General features: G+C 39.9%; 1 protein-coding gene across 1 annotated transcript in view; it reads right to left on the bottom strand.

Moving 5' to 3' along the window:
- The window catches only part of Ets65A (DNA-binding protein D-ETS-3), a 185,345-nt gene that overhangs the window by 24,364 nt on the left and 145,335 nt on the right, over positions 1–15,646 (bottom strand). The window contains exon 6 of the mRNA XM_071590294.1: positions 12,311–12,531. Coding sequence (XP_071446395.1) covers positions 12,311–12,531 — 221 coding nt within the window. The remainder of the gene's footprint in view (positions 1–12,310; positions 12,532–15,646) is intronic.

Below are 15,646 nucleotides of genomic sequence, written 5' to 3' on the forward strand. Positions count from 1 at the left end.
AAAAAATCATTCCTGCACGATGATTTTTGCCAAGTATACATTTCTGTCAAGATTTGTTCCGGAAAGTTCACCAAGGAAGGATATGTTAATACCTGTGTCAGTTGTCACTTCTGTAGGTTATTGGACATTCATTTTTAAGGGACGAAGAACTTTGTACTGTTACCCATTCTAAGAGGTGAGGTGAGACTTCAACCCCTAAAATTTGTTGTCACTTCACGATCAGTTTTAATTTAAGATTATATGATGGATTTTACACGGTTACAGAGTATCTGAAGATATTTCATTTTCTTTTTATTAAAATAATATCAAGATTTTTCCACTCACTGATGGCACGAAATATTTCACGTGAGTAAAGACCGTTCAAATCTACATCTTGTATAGGTATTGGTCAAATACTCAAGGGAATTTATTGAATACGTTTTACGCCGAAGAAGTAGTTTACTTGATTAAAAAAACTTAAATGAATTAAAATAAATTGTGGAACGAAGTTTAACACGGAATTTATTTTTAACATAGAAAAAATTTCAATAGAAATTGAAAACAAGGGCATTCTTAGAGAAGTTTGTGCAATGATGTGTTTTCTAATTTTTAGGCATATTTTTCGCTTTTGTAAACATTTATTCTTTTAAAGAGCCTTATTGGCTTTTAACATTCGTATTATCCTAGCAGTGCCCAATTTTTGCTATTTCCAACGCTCTTGGGAACCTATAATAAATAGAAACCTATAGTGAATAGAACCTAAAATAAATATAAAATAAATAGAAAACATGGCCTGCCTGTTTGATCACCCTTAAGTTCAGTCAACTATCCTAGGCTCCATTTACCTCAACTGATCGTATGAGGGTTGCAAAATAAAATTAAAATCAATTGAATTCTTTCATGAAAAGTACGTGATCACTGCAATTAAATGTTTTCATAAATACGGAGTTTGATAGGAGTGTATTTGGCGAGGAGGGAATATAGACTTCAAAATCCTCAATTTTTATGTTCCAGGTCCTTCATTTACCCTTTAAATATTATCGTGTATTTTTCAATGGCGCTTGTGTGCTCCCGTCTATAAATAAGTAGGTTCTACATCTTAACTCAGATAACTGGTGAAATGTGAATAATTTGACTCTAATGGCATTGAAATCCGGAGACACCTAAACGCTACCAAAATAATTCAGCTGAGAATCATTTAAGTATCATTTATATCTCTCCGATTTTTTCTTTTGTCCAGTCTATTTTGATTATCGGAGTTAATGAAATATTTGTTGCGGGGAAAGTTGAGTTAACATTGAAAAGGGTTTGAATGGCATTTATAAAATAGTTTTGCATCACTAATCATGTTAAGGATTTTATTTCATAAAATATGAGAGTTTTTTAGAATGATAGAAAAATATGAGAGAAAATTTTTAGTGATACCAAATGTATTTTCAGCAATCGTCCATTTGTGTCTCCTTTAGGAAATTCTAATAAGAAAGAAACTGAAGAAATTCCATGATAATTTTCTCTTCCGTGATTAAAAAAGATGTGAACAGAACATTAAAATGTTTCCTTACACATTACTATCAGCTGGTTTCATTTTCATTCATCCTTTGGCGATTTTGGTCCAAAGCTAACATACTTTATACCATGAAGGCTTACCGTAGTTACTCAGATCGCGGTTTCTACTGTTTGACCATTAAAAATTTAGCACGGCTGACCAAATCTCGGGACTTCATTGCCCCCATCGTTTTAAGCCGCTGCGCATTTGGTGCATTATCTTTATTCTCGCTCCCCCCCTGCAGGGACTGCTGGCCAACCCTCACGACGAAACATATAAACGTACCCCTCACCCTAAGTGTCCCACTCTTGTCTCTCTCCACCGAAGAATTACCCAATCAACAATGCTCCCAACAATGCCTAGGCCTCGCAGACACTCAAAAACCCCACTGTCCATTCTGCGTCCCCCATTTTCTCTTGCCCGCTATTTGCCTGGATCTCTCCCTCCCTCTCCGCTCTCTTGACGAAGGGAGCAGGGTTACTGTGGTCTGCGGGTACTTTCGACGTTGCCACTATCGTAGTGCCAATCGTAGGGATCTCTTAACCCGCGCCGTTTCAGGGGAAAATGTTTGTCTCTATTTGCTTGCTCTCCGCTCTCCTGTTTGACCATTACTATCCTCCTCACTTCGCTATCCCCCATCCTATCTCCACGACGAGACTGTTCCACAAACATCTCATGTTCCATTTTGTTCTTATGCAGACTTTGAAGTGCACGTGTGGAATGTGACGTCGTGGCTGGGCGGTCAAAGTTTTCCGACTTGTTCGGTTGAATTTCGATGGACATTCCTTTTTGCATCGAGGGCAGTGATTCACTTATTTTTCCATAACACTAAAAGCATTCGCATTGTAGGGCATAGGGTAATTTCTAGAAATTCTCCAGTTACTTCCTTGTCTCATAGGATTCAGTGAAACTATTTAGTGTGCTTCATCAAAGCGCATGTCGTGATTACAATGCAATAAAGCACTGACCACTGGTTGTAGAATGGTTTTCATCCGAATATGAAATGGCATATTTTCTATCAGAGAGGCAGGTAATGTGCAAATGTCATTTGTTTTCAAAACTCTTTTACACCATGACCAACTTTTATTTGTTGACGTTGGGTTTCGGATAAACCTAAATATCATTACGCGATTATTTCGGCGTGCTGGCGTGTTTAGTGGAAAGGATAGTTTGTTTTCCAAGCAATATATATATATATATATATATATATATATATATATATATATATATATATATATATATATATATATATATATATATATGTATGTGTGTGTGTGTGTGTGTGTAATGGATTTCAACAGAGCATAGGGCTCAGAATTATCTCCTCAATGATTTTTTTTGGAGTCTATTCTCCGCTCTCAGTCCCTTCATATACGAGTAAATTTTAGGATCAAAAGCGTAAATCATCAGTTGAGTAGAATGTTAAAATAGCTGAATTAGGAAACTCTGACGCCAATATTATAAAATTAATACCACCGATAAACCCCGCATATGTGTATTTATGGTAATACTTTGCCCCGCGGATTGCCTTTCATCACCATTTTCAACGCGAATGATGCGTATAAAAATAGGTTTCAAGGGACATAGAGGATATATTTTGAAATATAATATTTAATTTAAACCTTATAATGTATTTGAAGACTCGAAAGATGATACTGATGATACTCATTTACTTGCTGTTGAAGTAATTTTTGACCCATAAGTTCGCAATCAAACTGCAAACAGAAAACGTCAGGAAGAAATTCTTCAACAATGTTTAAATGGCAGTACTCTCACAAACGATGAGATCTGGTTCAAAACCCGAATTGTGCTTTGGTTAGGAAGTTAATGAATGTTTAATTCACAAAAAAGTGGGGAAAGAATCTAGGAATGCAGTGGAAACTATGGTCTGGGGTGAGGGAGGACTAACGGCAATTGTGGCGTCATACGAAAAGGACTTTTATCACTCTACAAATGATACATCAAATGAACGAGCTACTTTTATGTGGAGGGGCCGATAGCGAAGCACAAAGTTGAAGTAATTTATTAAAATAAAAAAAGTAAAATGCCTGGTATGACGTAATATTGGGGAGGATGTGAAAAAACGTGAGAGAGAGTGAGACATTGAGTGGAGATGGTTTTAAGAAAGGTAAAAAAAAATGGCGAGATAAATAAAAGCGAACGGAGAAACGGAAAAGGTAAAAAGAAACGTGACTCAGTCCTTGCGTTTTCTCCATCGCTAATCCCTCACGTAAATACTATCACCTCTCTTGCTCCTGAAGTCCCAAGCAGCGTGTTTTGGATGTAGGCATGTTCTCTCTATTCTTTCTCTCTCTCTCTCGTGCTGTTTTTTCCACACTATTGACTTCCAACACCGCCCTCTTACTCCCGCCGTCTCCCACATCCATCGCCTTTTTCCTGCCCACCCACCGAAACCGCACTCCCCCCCCCACCCCCGCCCCAGGGGCTCTAACACCCACCCACCTCACCACGTTCTCCCACCACAACACCCCATTGTCACAGAAAGCCGTATCTCCGGCTTCTTCGTGGCCGCGCAATAACGACGCTTCTCATATCTCTCTTGTCTCCTCGCACGCATACTCATTCATTCGCACAGGATCCCAGGCAACCCACTCGAAACTCTTCTTCTCCCTGCGTTTCGCGCAAGCATTCACACGCACGCACACACACGCACGCACAGAGGCGTATAGGCAGATTCATTTTCTTTGCTTTTCCCCACCCATCCACGCCCAAACATTCGCCCATCCTCCCCAGGCCTCCCCCGCTGAGGAACCTCTCACTCCTCGCCGCCATACTCCGTTCCTTGACTAAACACAAGCGCTTTACACTGGGATCCACAAAGAAAGCGGGGGCAAGAGGCGTACGGAGAGGAAAGTTGTAGGAGGCGGGGATTGTGTGTGAGTGCTGGGAGCGATTGTGGATGGGGAATGGGACGGGAGATGCGGATTCGACGAGCGACGCTCCTGTTTTGTTTGTCAGCGGGGCGAAAGAGATGACGGCGGCGTTGGCGTTGCTTGAGGTGCGAGGCGGGGGAGACGGGGGGGGGGGGAGGGGGGGAGAAGAGAGGCGAAACTGCGTTCCACTCAACCTAGTTTCCACTCCCTGCAAGCCCCATTCCCCTGCCAACCCTTTATCCCTGAGTGGGGGATTCGGGGACCGTGCTTGAAAACTATGGGGCTCAACCTCGGGTTTGGGATGTTTTTGGAATACAAAATTTGATAAAATTCATCGAAAAGAATGATTGCTGCTCGTAGTGAAATTTTAAACTTTGCGGTGTGACTTGTGACGCTCGTATCGTTCTGCAGTCAAGAGTTAAAGATGTAGTTTCGAAAGAAATAAACGAATAAGAAGAAGGAATCACATTATTTTTTCGTTTGGCGGGAGTTCAACTGAAAGGTTAAGTTATAAACAGTTACTCATCCTTAGGATTCTAAACATTTTTTGTCTTATCTCTGTGTAGTGAAAGGGTTATCAAGTAATGTGTAGATATCAATACTGATTAATCATTTAGAAAGTCGCGAGAAGTAAAGATTAGCGTTTATAACCGCAAGGGATGTTTAGCCACAATCCACGAAAAGAGAAAAGTTTTCATGTTAATTATTAATATTTCAAAATTTTAAAATTGAGGTTTTTTCTCACTTAACTCTTAACCTTAGCTCTGTTTTCTTTCTGCTGAAATCGTTCAATGTGTAAAATATATATTTCGCTAGTTTAAATCCACCATTTCATTTTTAATATTATGAAACGGGATTAGGCGATTTTCATCATCTCAAAGTTGATCTTCCTGGATTGATATTTTTTAAATAAGTTTAATGCATGTTCTGGCTGGGGATATTCATATTTGCAAAACTATAGTAACAACCTTCCCGTGGTAGTTATCTTATTGGTCACTAGATATAAGAGTTTCAATATTAAGGAGGAATTTGAGAAATCAGTTCGTGTGGATTACGTAAGTGGTAGTGGTCGATCGAAAGGCTTTTATGCCATTGGAGAGGTTCTTCCGTTCTCCCTCTCGCTAGTCAATGGACCCCCTCTCTCTGTCCGCTCAATAGCGTCCCCCTTACTTTGCTTGCGAGGAACGTGGTCGGGGATTGGACAATGGATTGTCTGCATTGCACGCGGATTTGGAAAAAGGATTTTGGCACCTAGACTTACTGCCAACAACTTTTAATCTTCAATTAGTTTCTCTTGACCTTGTCTTCGTTTACACTATCTGTTGCAAATGACGCGATATATTTAATTGTTGATTTTGTTAATTATTTGTGCTGTCAGGTGCGTAAATTATGATTAGAACGTGTATTAAAGATATTACTTTATAAGATGTGGAAATAATAAAAGTGCTGGAAAAATATTAATTCCTACATCCTCCGTGTAAACAATAGCTTTTTTGGCAGAGGAAAAGTTAGATTGATTTTTTTTTAAGTAGTTGAGGTTGTAGTTGTTTAAGTAGTTTTTTTAATTAGGTATATTCGACCTTTTATCGAGGTGCAATATGATGATTTTAGTTTAGCTTACTATATGGTGATGTTAGGTAGTGTCACTTTGGGGACACGCATGCCATCGTCGCATTTAAGCTATTGTAAGTTAATTGATTTGGTATGGCATACATATAATTTAACAAAGTTGTGGGCATGGAGTTTTGAGTTGGCCGTCTACACTTCAGAATATAAACAACTGAAAAGATGATAAACAATTCTTCTAAAATGAAAGAAAATAATAACCATATTCATTTAGAAACATTAATAACAATTCTATTATATCCCAATAGCTATGAACGTAGTGAGGGTGGTGGAACCTGCTTCCTTCTCAATATTTTTGTAATTCACATAAATGAGATCATTCATTGAAGGTCGCCATAAGAACGTTTTCCGCTGAATGAAGTTGGTGAAGGTACATCGCGTAATATTTTCCATGTCGTTTTCCGGATTGGACTAACGTGCCATTAATTTGACATATAGATACCAAAACTTAGGCAGGCACTATATATATTTTCAGCTGGCACATAACTCTTGCGGAAGGGTCGGAACAGGAAAGAATGGGGTCCAATGTAGAATGCTGTACCGTGGCAAATTTCAGGGACATAAGTCTCAGGGTTCAGACATTAGTCAGGGCGCATCAAGGGCGGGTGACTCTATGTTAAAGGACCCTTCTCCACGGGAGATGGAGAGCTCTTGGACATTTCGCTTTTATTCGGCCATCAAACCTGAATTGAAGAGAAATATTCTTATGAAACATAAAAACCAATTGCAGGAATCCTTCGGTCGAGTTGTGGGAAGTTTGAATCGTTCAAAGTGCCACCTAATTTCGTGGTTTTACCCTAGTTTCTTTTCCAGTCATTGAATTGCAGTAGTTAACGGGTATTGTGCCTCGTTTTTGTCGCTACCCTTCAAATAAAACCAGGTGAAGCCGCGAATCAAAGTAAATATGAGCTGAAAGCGCTATTAAAATTTGAACTGAAATATTTCTGAGTCCTGAAATGAATGTACTATGTGGACAGCCATAGGTCTCTTTTTTACAACTCATACATAATTCAGTGCACAGGTTGACTGTTTTTTGTTTGAATATTCATCGGAGCAATATTTTTCTTTCCTACGCTCTTTCCGGATACGATTATTTTCGCTGAAGGCCTTGATAACACGTTTGAAAACTGAGAAGCGATTTAGGAAATAGGAAATTTGGCAGAATTCCACTCTGATATGCTGCCCTCAGCATCTGATCACTCCAGGGAGGAGAACATCGAGTGCTCATTAGGGCACATCTCTTAAAAGTGATTAAAAATTTTCTTCTCTTATTCACAACGCCCTTGCTAATCATATGCATTATTTGGTAACTTTCTGTTACGATATCGTAGCTAGTCATCAACATCAGTATTTCAATTCTAAGATTAGTTTACTGCAGCCCTCCATTCTTCCCTATTTAGTGTTAATTTCCTCACCCTCTGATAGGTTTTACGTCCTTCTTAATTTGCCCTATGTACTTGTCTCTTGGCCTTCCCCGTGGGAACTTTCCTTCAATTTTTCCGTCTATTATGTGTCTAACTAATCCATTGTGCCTCAAGGTATGTCCAATCCATCTAGTTTTTCTTTGCCGCAGAGCTCTCCATATGGTCCTTTCCTCTTCTGCTCTTCTATGTACTTCATCGTTCCGCACTTTATGTGTCCATTTGTCATAGCTACTCTAGAAACTGAATCACGAAATATTGGTTTCCGATATAAAATGGCCAGGAAGGAGAAGATACGAATAGTTGAAGCTTTAGTTTATGGCGACTGAGATTGACAACGGAGTAGGTATTTAGACCAATAAATTATTTTTTAACTTGTTCATAAAAAAATGAATTTTTAAATGAACTAGAGAATTATTTAATATTTAGAGAATAAAGAAATGTTGTGTTGGGTTGGATGCGGGAAGGTTGGAATTTGGGAAGGGAAAATGTCATGTTACAGAACGTGGATGGAGGAGACTTGGTTGGAAGTTGAGGGCATGGCTGGTAGGTTGCATGAAAAGTTGAAGAAGGAAGAACGCGAAATAAATGGGGAGGGAAATTATATTAATGAACGGCATGAAGGGTGCTAGAAAGTGCCATTAGCCGATGAAGTGAATAGTGTCTAGAAAAGTGTAAAAGACTTTATACAGCACAGAGCTGTCTTAGAAGTCTACAATGACGCTCAATCTTTTTGGGACCTCCATAAACGTACCCCTGCACGGATGACTACTTGCAAAATAAGGCCGAGGTGACTATGGTGCATTCTGAATGAAGTTTGAGCAAAAATCGTCCGATCGTTTGAGAGGGGAGATTAATCGGAGCTTGTTTGTTGGAGGTCCCGAAGTGGTAGCCGAGCCTCTGTGGTCTATAATAAATAAGGAAGAACAAGGGCTGGAGGCGTTCCTCCGAGCGTAAAAGGTGACGTCACCCCCTCCCTCCTCGCTTCCGATTTATTCCGGAAGTGCATTTAAAAGGGAGGGAATGACGTCGGATGGAGGGCGCCGCTTGAACTTGGGACACGGTCCGTATTGCTGTTGTTGTGCCTTGCGCCCCTCTCCCTCCGTCAACTCTCCCCTCCCCATTCTGTCAGACCGTGCCTCACTCGTCTTTTCCGTTTCCTTCCCATTAAACCGCCTTATTCTTCCGCTATCCCAAAAAGCATGACCGAGGCGATCACTCTGCCCATGCCACTGCTCGACTTGGCATATTTCGCAGTGACCTCAGAGAGCCAAACGAAACTAACCCGTCCGAAATTCAGAACATATGTGAAGTGGGGTAGGAGAAGCGAGACGGATCCAAAGGGAATAGTCACCCCTTCCTCCTTTTGCCTCGTTATGGAAACCCTCCATTTCCAGGAAGTGACAAGGTTCACTTCGGTGGAGGGATTCGGGAGGAGGTGATTGAGGGGAGAATCATCGGGTCGGCTCTCGCTATGGTCCTCGGTTCCGAAAAATCGGACAAATTAGCTATGGCTACGAAATCAAGTTTTTTTGTGTCGATTTAACGGCATATTCTTTTATGTCATATTGATGCGAAAGCTGTACACTTGAATATATGGCCTTCCCGTTTGTGGTCGAATTACGCTAACATGACTCATTAGTCTCGATGGCAGTTTCTTCAGAGATACGAGTTGATTTTAGGAACCAATCTCCACGCGCAATGTGCTGCTTGTAAAAGTGAACTTTAAGAAAGTGAAGTTACTTTTGAAGTGTATCTCGAACAGCAGAATAAGTGCATTGATCAATTGCATAGATATTTATTGCGTGATCATCATGAGTAACTTCATTGTCACGATGCAATGCTATGTTTAAAAAATATATTTCAGTTAATTTAAGTTAAAAGGAATTAAGAAATATATCATTGCAATCACGTTACATTCAAATACAATATAATTCATATAAATGGGACGTTTATACGAATAAAATATTCCCGAAATGAATCATAGGACGTACAACTTTTCAGGACAATGTCTTTCGCCGTTTCTCGCATTATATCTCCCATTTGATTCATTTGAAGGGTTATGATATACTGATCCTATAAGATCGATTCAATGAATTTTGGGCGTGTTAAGTGCAGAAAGTAGGTAAACCAGGTATTATTGGGGTGCTTCGTGGATTCCTTTGGGTTACAGGGAGGTCCCCTCTCTTGCCTGTCTAACACAAAACCTGCTTTGCCACCAGGATCGACTTCTGATGCCAATCATAAATTTTTATTGCAAAATATTATAATATTTTTAACATCAATTTTTTCAGTTCTATTGCGATAATTTTATTGCAAACACTAATATCCCTTTATTGAGCTGTAGCTTAAGGCCTAAATCTTAAATCGTCATGTTAACATTGCCTGACAAAAATAACTAATTCATGCAACAAGACGTAATAAAAACCAGATGCCCCACGTAATGGTGAACTAGGAACCTGACATTCACGGGGGCAGCATGCTGGAAGGTAGAGCATGGAGGAGAAGAATATGGGATATCTACTTTCTTTCTTAAAACCTGAAAGTTCATCAGATATAAGAAATTGAATGTTTGAATGATATAAATTACTGCAAGTTTAACAATTGAATTATTTAAGAAAGTGAACACATGACAAATACAGCGGCATTTTTGAATTATATGAAGTGTAACTTGGGAGTTACTTTCAAAGCTATTTTAAACGGATTTTCGATTACTTTCACGCGAATACTCGACGTCACACTATCCTCAGTTGGAAGGGTGTGAGTTCTGAGGGAACTTTTAGTTTGAACGACGTATGACATTTTCAAAAGGATGCGGTTTCACGTGCTCCTCCAACGGCGTCATCTTCCCAAGAGGTTTTCATGCGCCTCTTGCTGACTCTCTCATCTCTCATGTTTGTGACAGGGAGGGCAAGAGGATATCCCCTTTCGTTTTCTCGTCTCAGCGATTCGGAAAGCGTCCGGGAACAGTCACATCGGAAGCACATCCAATCCATGAGTGCGGGAGAAGTGGACAGGAATACATCCATTTACATCGCCCTACCCCTCACGATAGATAATTCCCGCTACAATGTGGATCCACGGTGCATTAGGCATATTCCAAGTGATCGCTGAAGTGGGCTCAAACCAACGCTGTCAAGGGTGTTATTTTTCTCTTGGACATTCTACAGTGGTTTCTTGTGCGTTTGATTTAGATTAATCGAGTCCGTTTGGGTAAGATTCACTCACTTACCTATTTGAAATGCCCGCTCTGTAAAGTGGAAACATGGATACATTGTAAGATCTCTAACAATGTATCAAATTTGAGAATTTGTGAGTGAATTTCTTGATGTACTTATTATTCGCTGTGCTTTTCTTAATTGATAATTTTAATGGCATCGAGAGAAATGCATTAAGATCCACATATATATTAAATTAGATAATATAGTAGGGGCTATATTTGGGAATATATATTTATCCTGAGTATCAATTCGTTTTCAATACTATCATTATTTATAATATTATAAATACAATGTTATTATATGCCATTTTCCGAATATATTTTCATATCACTTTTACGTATTACTTACTCTTCCTTTAGGATTTTTAGGCACAATTTTAATAGTTTTCATCGGATTTAGAAAAATATTCTTAAAACATCATACAGTCAAATAGAAAAATGTACTTAAATTGTCTCTGTCTGATCAGACAAACATGACAAAAATGCTTTGCTCATTTGATAAGAATACTCAAAATCACCATCAATTACGTCCTAACACGAGTAAAAATATGTGAAATACAGTTACACTCGTACGTAGTTCATCTTGAAGAAACTAGCCTTTGTCAAATACATAATTGGAAGATACGTAGACGACAAAAAATCAGAAAGGAACATGCTAGTTCTCTCAGATTAAATCTCGTATCGATATGCTGCGAATATTTGGCATGCATTTCAAATGACACTCAGGATTTGGAAGGTTGTTCAAATAAAAGCCACCTGGTTCGTTTAAAAAATTCCCTGCCGTTGCACAAAGTGTAACATAATTACTATTCAATCTGAAATAGATACTTTAGGAGAAACGAACGCTCAAATCTAGATTAAACTTCCAGAAATAGTATGAATGCAGCCATTTTACGTATGCAATGGAGGAAGTAACCTAAGGCCCGCAGTACTGGGTAGGCACTCAAATACGGACGAGTTAGACCATAATGAGACAGTGTGAGAGAAATACAGGTACCTGTACCAAGACTAAATCTACCAAGCAGATTCAAGGAATCATCTTTGCCTTACATAATTTGATACCATGATAAAATAGGAATGAAGCAATTTCATTTCTAAACTCATTTTCCTTCTGCCAAATATATCTTCTCAAGTTTTGGGGATTGTGCCTAAGTCCTTCGACACCCCCTACCGGGTTTTGCTGTAAATGTAGTTGAGATCACCTTTCGCTTTCTTAATTTCTTCTCATCTCCTTTTTGAAAAGGCAGATACTTACGTATATACAAAGATATTTTTCACGAGTGAATAAAAATAAAATAACGACCTCGCTTTGTTAACAAAAAAAAGAGTGCTAGATCCTTTCCCTGAGCATTTCCATTTGGGTTTGGAGCTGAGGGTACCTAGAAATGTATGCCCGGGAATCGAACCCGGGCCCTCCGGTCAGTCAGTTCAATGAGCAACCCCTGGACTACCGTGTCTCTGTAAACATAAAGTGAGTTTTGTTTCTATTGTCTTTGCTTGTCTGGGAAAATTCTTGACCTGGTTGAAACGTTTGATTCCCAGGTTACGGTAGTCATCTGTCCCAAGTATGCGTGAGCAAGGCCTCCAATTGGCGGATACCCATTCGAATCAGTTTCCTGCTTACCTGATGATGTGGGAATTCCCGCGTGGGGGCCCATGAAGTTGAGCTTGGCCGAATGGTGGTAGCTGGACATGAAGAGGTCCGACTGGTACTTGTAAGAGGCGGGATCGGCCGCCGCGGCCGCCGCCGCCGGTTGCGTCGCCGCTGCTAGGCCCTGGAAGTCGAACTTGTAAGCGTACCGCTTCCCGTGCACCTTGGTCATGATGTTCTTGTCGTAGTAGTACCTGTACGGGATGAAGGATGGAAAGTTACGGTAAGTCATAAAACCCATTTTATTAAGAGTTTCAGGGCAATAGTTCGCTCTTTTGCAGATCGAAATGGACCAAAGAGTCTGGAGCTCCAAGTGCATTGTCCAAATGTGCGTGCTTATTTTGGGTTTATAGTGTTATAAGTAAATATTATAGTGTAAAATATGTAAGATTTTTACTCGAAGTTTCCACTTCAAAGCTTGAACAATTGAGGATTACCGTGACGGAAGTGTAGGTGGATTGGAGAAATATAGTAGATTCCGAAGGAAAACGAAAAAGAGAAAAATATTTGACTATTTTTCAGTTACTTGAATGATCGCAGTTTGAGATTTTGGAATGAATTCTTTTTAACTAGCCTTGTAATCGAGATGTTTCAAAGATGGGTAACTTTGATTCATTTATAATTTACTCCGTTCAAACGTATTTTGGAGATTATTTGGATGAAAAATATCGCAAAATGAAATTCTTCTCACTCGGGGATGAATTTGTCAAGCGCGCAACTAGAACTCATTTCGTCAATGTACTGAGGAGGAATTGCAATAAAAGTATGCAATCTATAAAAGTTAAAAGCATAATATTTGATATGATTCGGTCTCCATTTTATCATAGGTATCATTTAAAACATAAAATATGAAAATACCTTGGATTATATCATGGGCTTTGCTATGTTTAAACCATTAACTAAAACATTAGAATTAGGAAATTATCGTAGTTATTGTGACTTTTAAGACATAACCAGTTAATAAATGCTACTGAATTTTTATTTATCATATTCTGAATTTACTGGGTGTGGTACTTCCAGCTTCTGCTCGTGAAAAGTTCCTTACTATGATTGGAAGTTATTACTGCATAGAGTATCAAGAAAATATTTAGAATTTATGCGTCTAGAATCAATGGAATATCACATAAAAAGCAATATTATTCACCTAGAGAATTATCAGAGATGGAAAGAGGGTGGAATATGTAAGTTAGTAGGTATTGAGTGATAGTGTTCTGTTTGATATTCTTTAAATATTGGGTTGGGTTGTTGGGATAAGTAATACTGGAATTAATAACTCGAACATGCAATGAAGACAGCCCTAAATTCATTTCTAGCATCTCAAAAGCGCATATTCTTGTCCTTGCCATTTTACCGACGCACTATAAGGTTGTTTGTTGATTATCTAGTTATTTCTGAAAATTATGCTCTTTCCATTCCTTGAATATTTTTTATTTCATTTCGATTATGACTTTGGATACTTGTATTTTTAGTTATGAAAGAGAGAGGGCATTGTAACGTAATACATATATTTGAGAAGTATTTCAGTAAGGATGCAGAACGTTAAACTACGTACATAAACATAAGCGTCCCGAGTTTTATCATGGGGTATGACATGGGCACCCCGAGCGAAATCCTAATTCTGTGACTTTTTGGGGACTGACGCTACTTACTGTAAACCGCAGGTGGAGAGCGAGAAAATTACCTAGCCCCCTACTATGAATGTTTTAATTTTACATGCCATTAGTTTTATTCTAATACTCATTACTGTCTATAAGTTATGCCAAATTTCGGTTCGAACGCCGAGAATTGATTTTAGTATCTGCAAAATGGTCGGAAGGAAATGAAATAAAAGTGTGCTTTCTACGAAGCAGAAAGTTAATTCGTGAAATTCACATTGGCAGGTGAGATTCACCTTACGAATAGACTTTGGATTTCTTACTTGGGGGATTTAATTGGTCCTTTCCTACGCGCAGTTGGGAGTTGTAATACCTCTCTCCTCTTGGCTAAGAGTGAAACGAAAGGAAATTGCTTTCGTGTCGGAGAGGTATAGGTTTTTGCTATGAATTTAATATCTCAATTATTTTGAATATTAATGGCGTTCATGCTTGGCGTTACTTGCATTTCTCTCTTCAAATAGTGGATTGAATACAGAATGTCACTAGAGTAATATTTCTTATAGAGGAGTACGTTTATCGACATGAGGGGGGAGGGTTTAGGTCATGGTAAGAAAACGATACAACGACCAACACGTAGAAGCAAGGATGCATCGCGGTTTATTTTCCTGGAAGGGTTCCCGGCGGAAAATTAAATCAGGGCGCTCCGTAAATAGAAAATTGGAAAGTTTGTAGATTCAGAGGCGAGAAGGGGGAAAGAGGAGGAGGAAAGAGGAAACGGGTGGTTAAGGATTCGGCGAGTGTGTTTCCACTCACACTCCTCCTCTATGTGAGTTCGTTCATTTGTGTGAGCGGGTTTGCGCTTCCAGCTCTCTCAGTCGCGTCCCGTCAGGAATCTGTTGCTTCGAGGTCCCTCTGCCGAAGGGAGCGGGAATTAGCCTCTCTCCGAATGCCCCGCCAGGGGGTGTGAGCGTGGCGAGACCGTGGGGGGAGGGTGTGAGGAGGAGGAGGGGAGAATTTACGTGAAGGGGGGGGCAGAGAGGGATACAGCAGTCACACTGGGTGGGGAAGGGGGTTGATGGTGGAGGGGACGGGAGTGTGACGGCCGTGGGGAAGAAGACAAGCAATCTGTTACAGCGGGAGGGAGGGAGAGGAGAGATGGGTGATGAGGAGGGGTGGCAGAAGGAGGACGGGCATTATTGAGTTACCGGCTTCTGAATGGGGGGTGGATGGCATTTGTGTGAGAATTTCGTCGCCGTGGAGTGGCGTACGGAGCGGGGTGTGCGAGAATTAGGCGGCGGAGAGGGGGGAGGGGAGCAGGAGGTGGTCGGTTGCCATGGAGAGGGGAGGAGTAGATAGAGATAAAAAAAACATTCATTCGCGAAGGGAGATGGGAGGCGAGAACCCCTAAATGGATGCGGAGCCATTGAAATTCGGAATTGAAGAGAGATAACTGCCACATAACTGGTGGATAAAGAGTCGATAACTGCTGGAACAGAGGGGTATATGCGATTAAAGTCGGGGAAATTTTTTTTCGAAGGGGAATAAAAGAAACATTTTCTCGAATCCCATTTGACTCCGGAATGGAATTGAGTGATGTCACCTTTCAGTTTACTTCGAATTGCGCGACGTTTTCTATTTCTGATTGGTCGAGGTGCAAACTGTTTTAAGTGTGAGTTGCGACTAAAAAAAAGAAACAGTTTTTTTGTTTCGATAT

This window comes from Hetaerina americana, unplaced genomic scaffold, assembly GCF_022747635.1.
Source record: "Hetaerina americana unplaced genomic scaffold, ioHetAmer1.1.p SCAF_4, whole genome shotgun sequence".
Classification (NCBI taxonomy): Eukaryota; Metazoa; Arthropoda; class Insecta; order Odonata; family Calopterygidae; genus Hetaerina; species Hetaerina americana.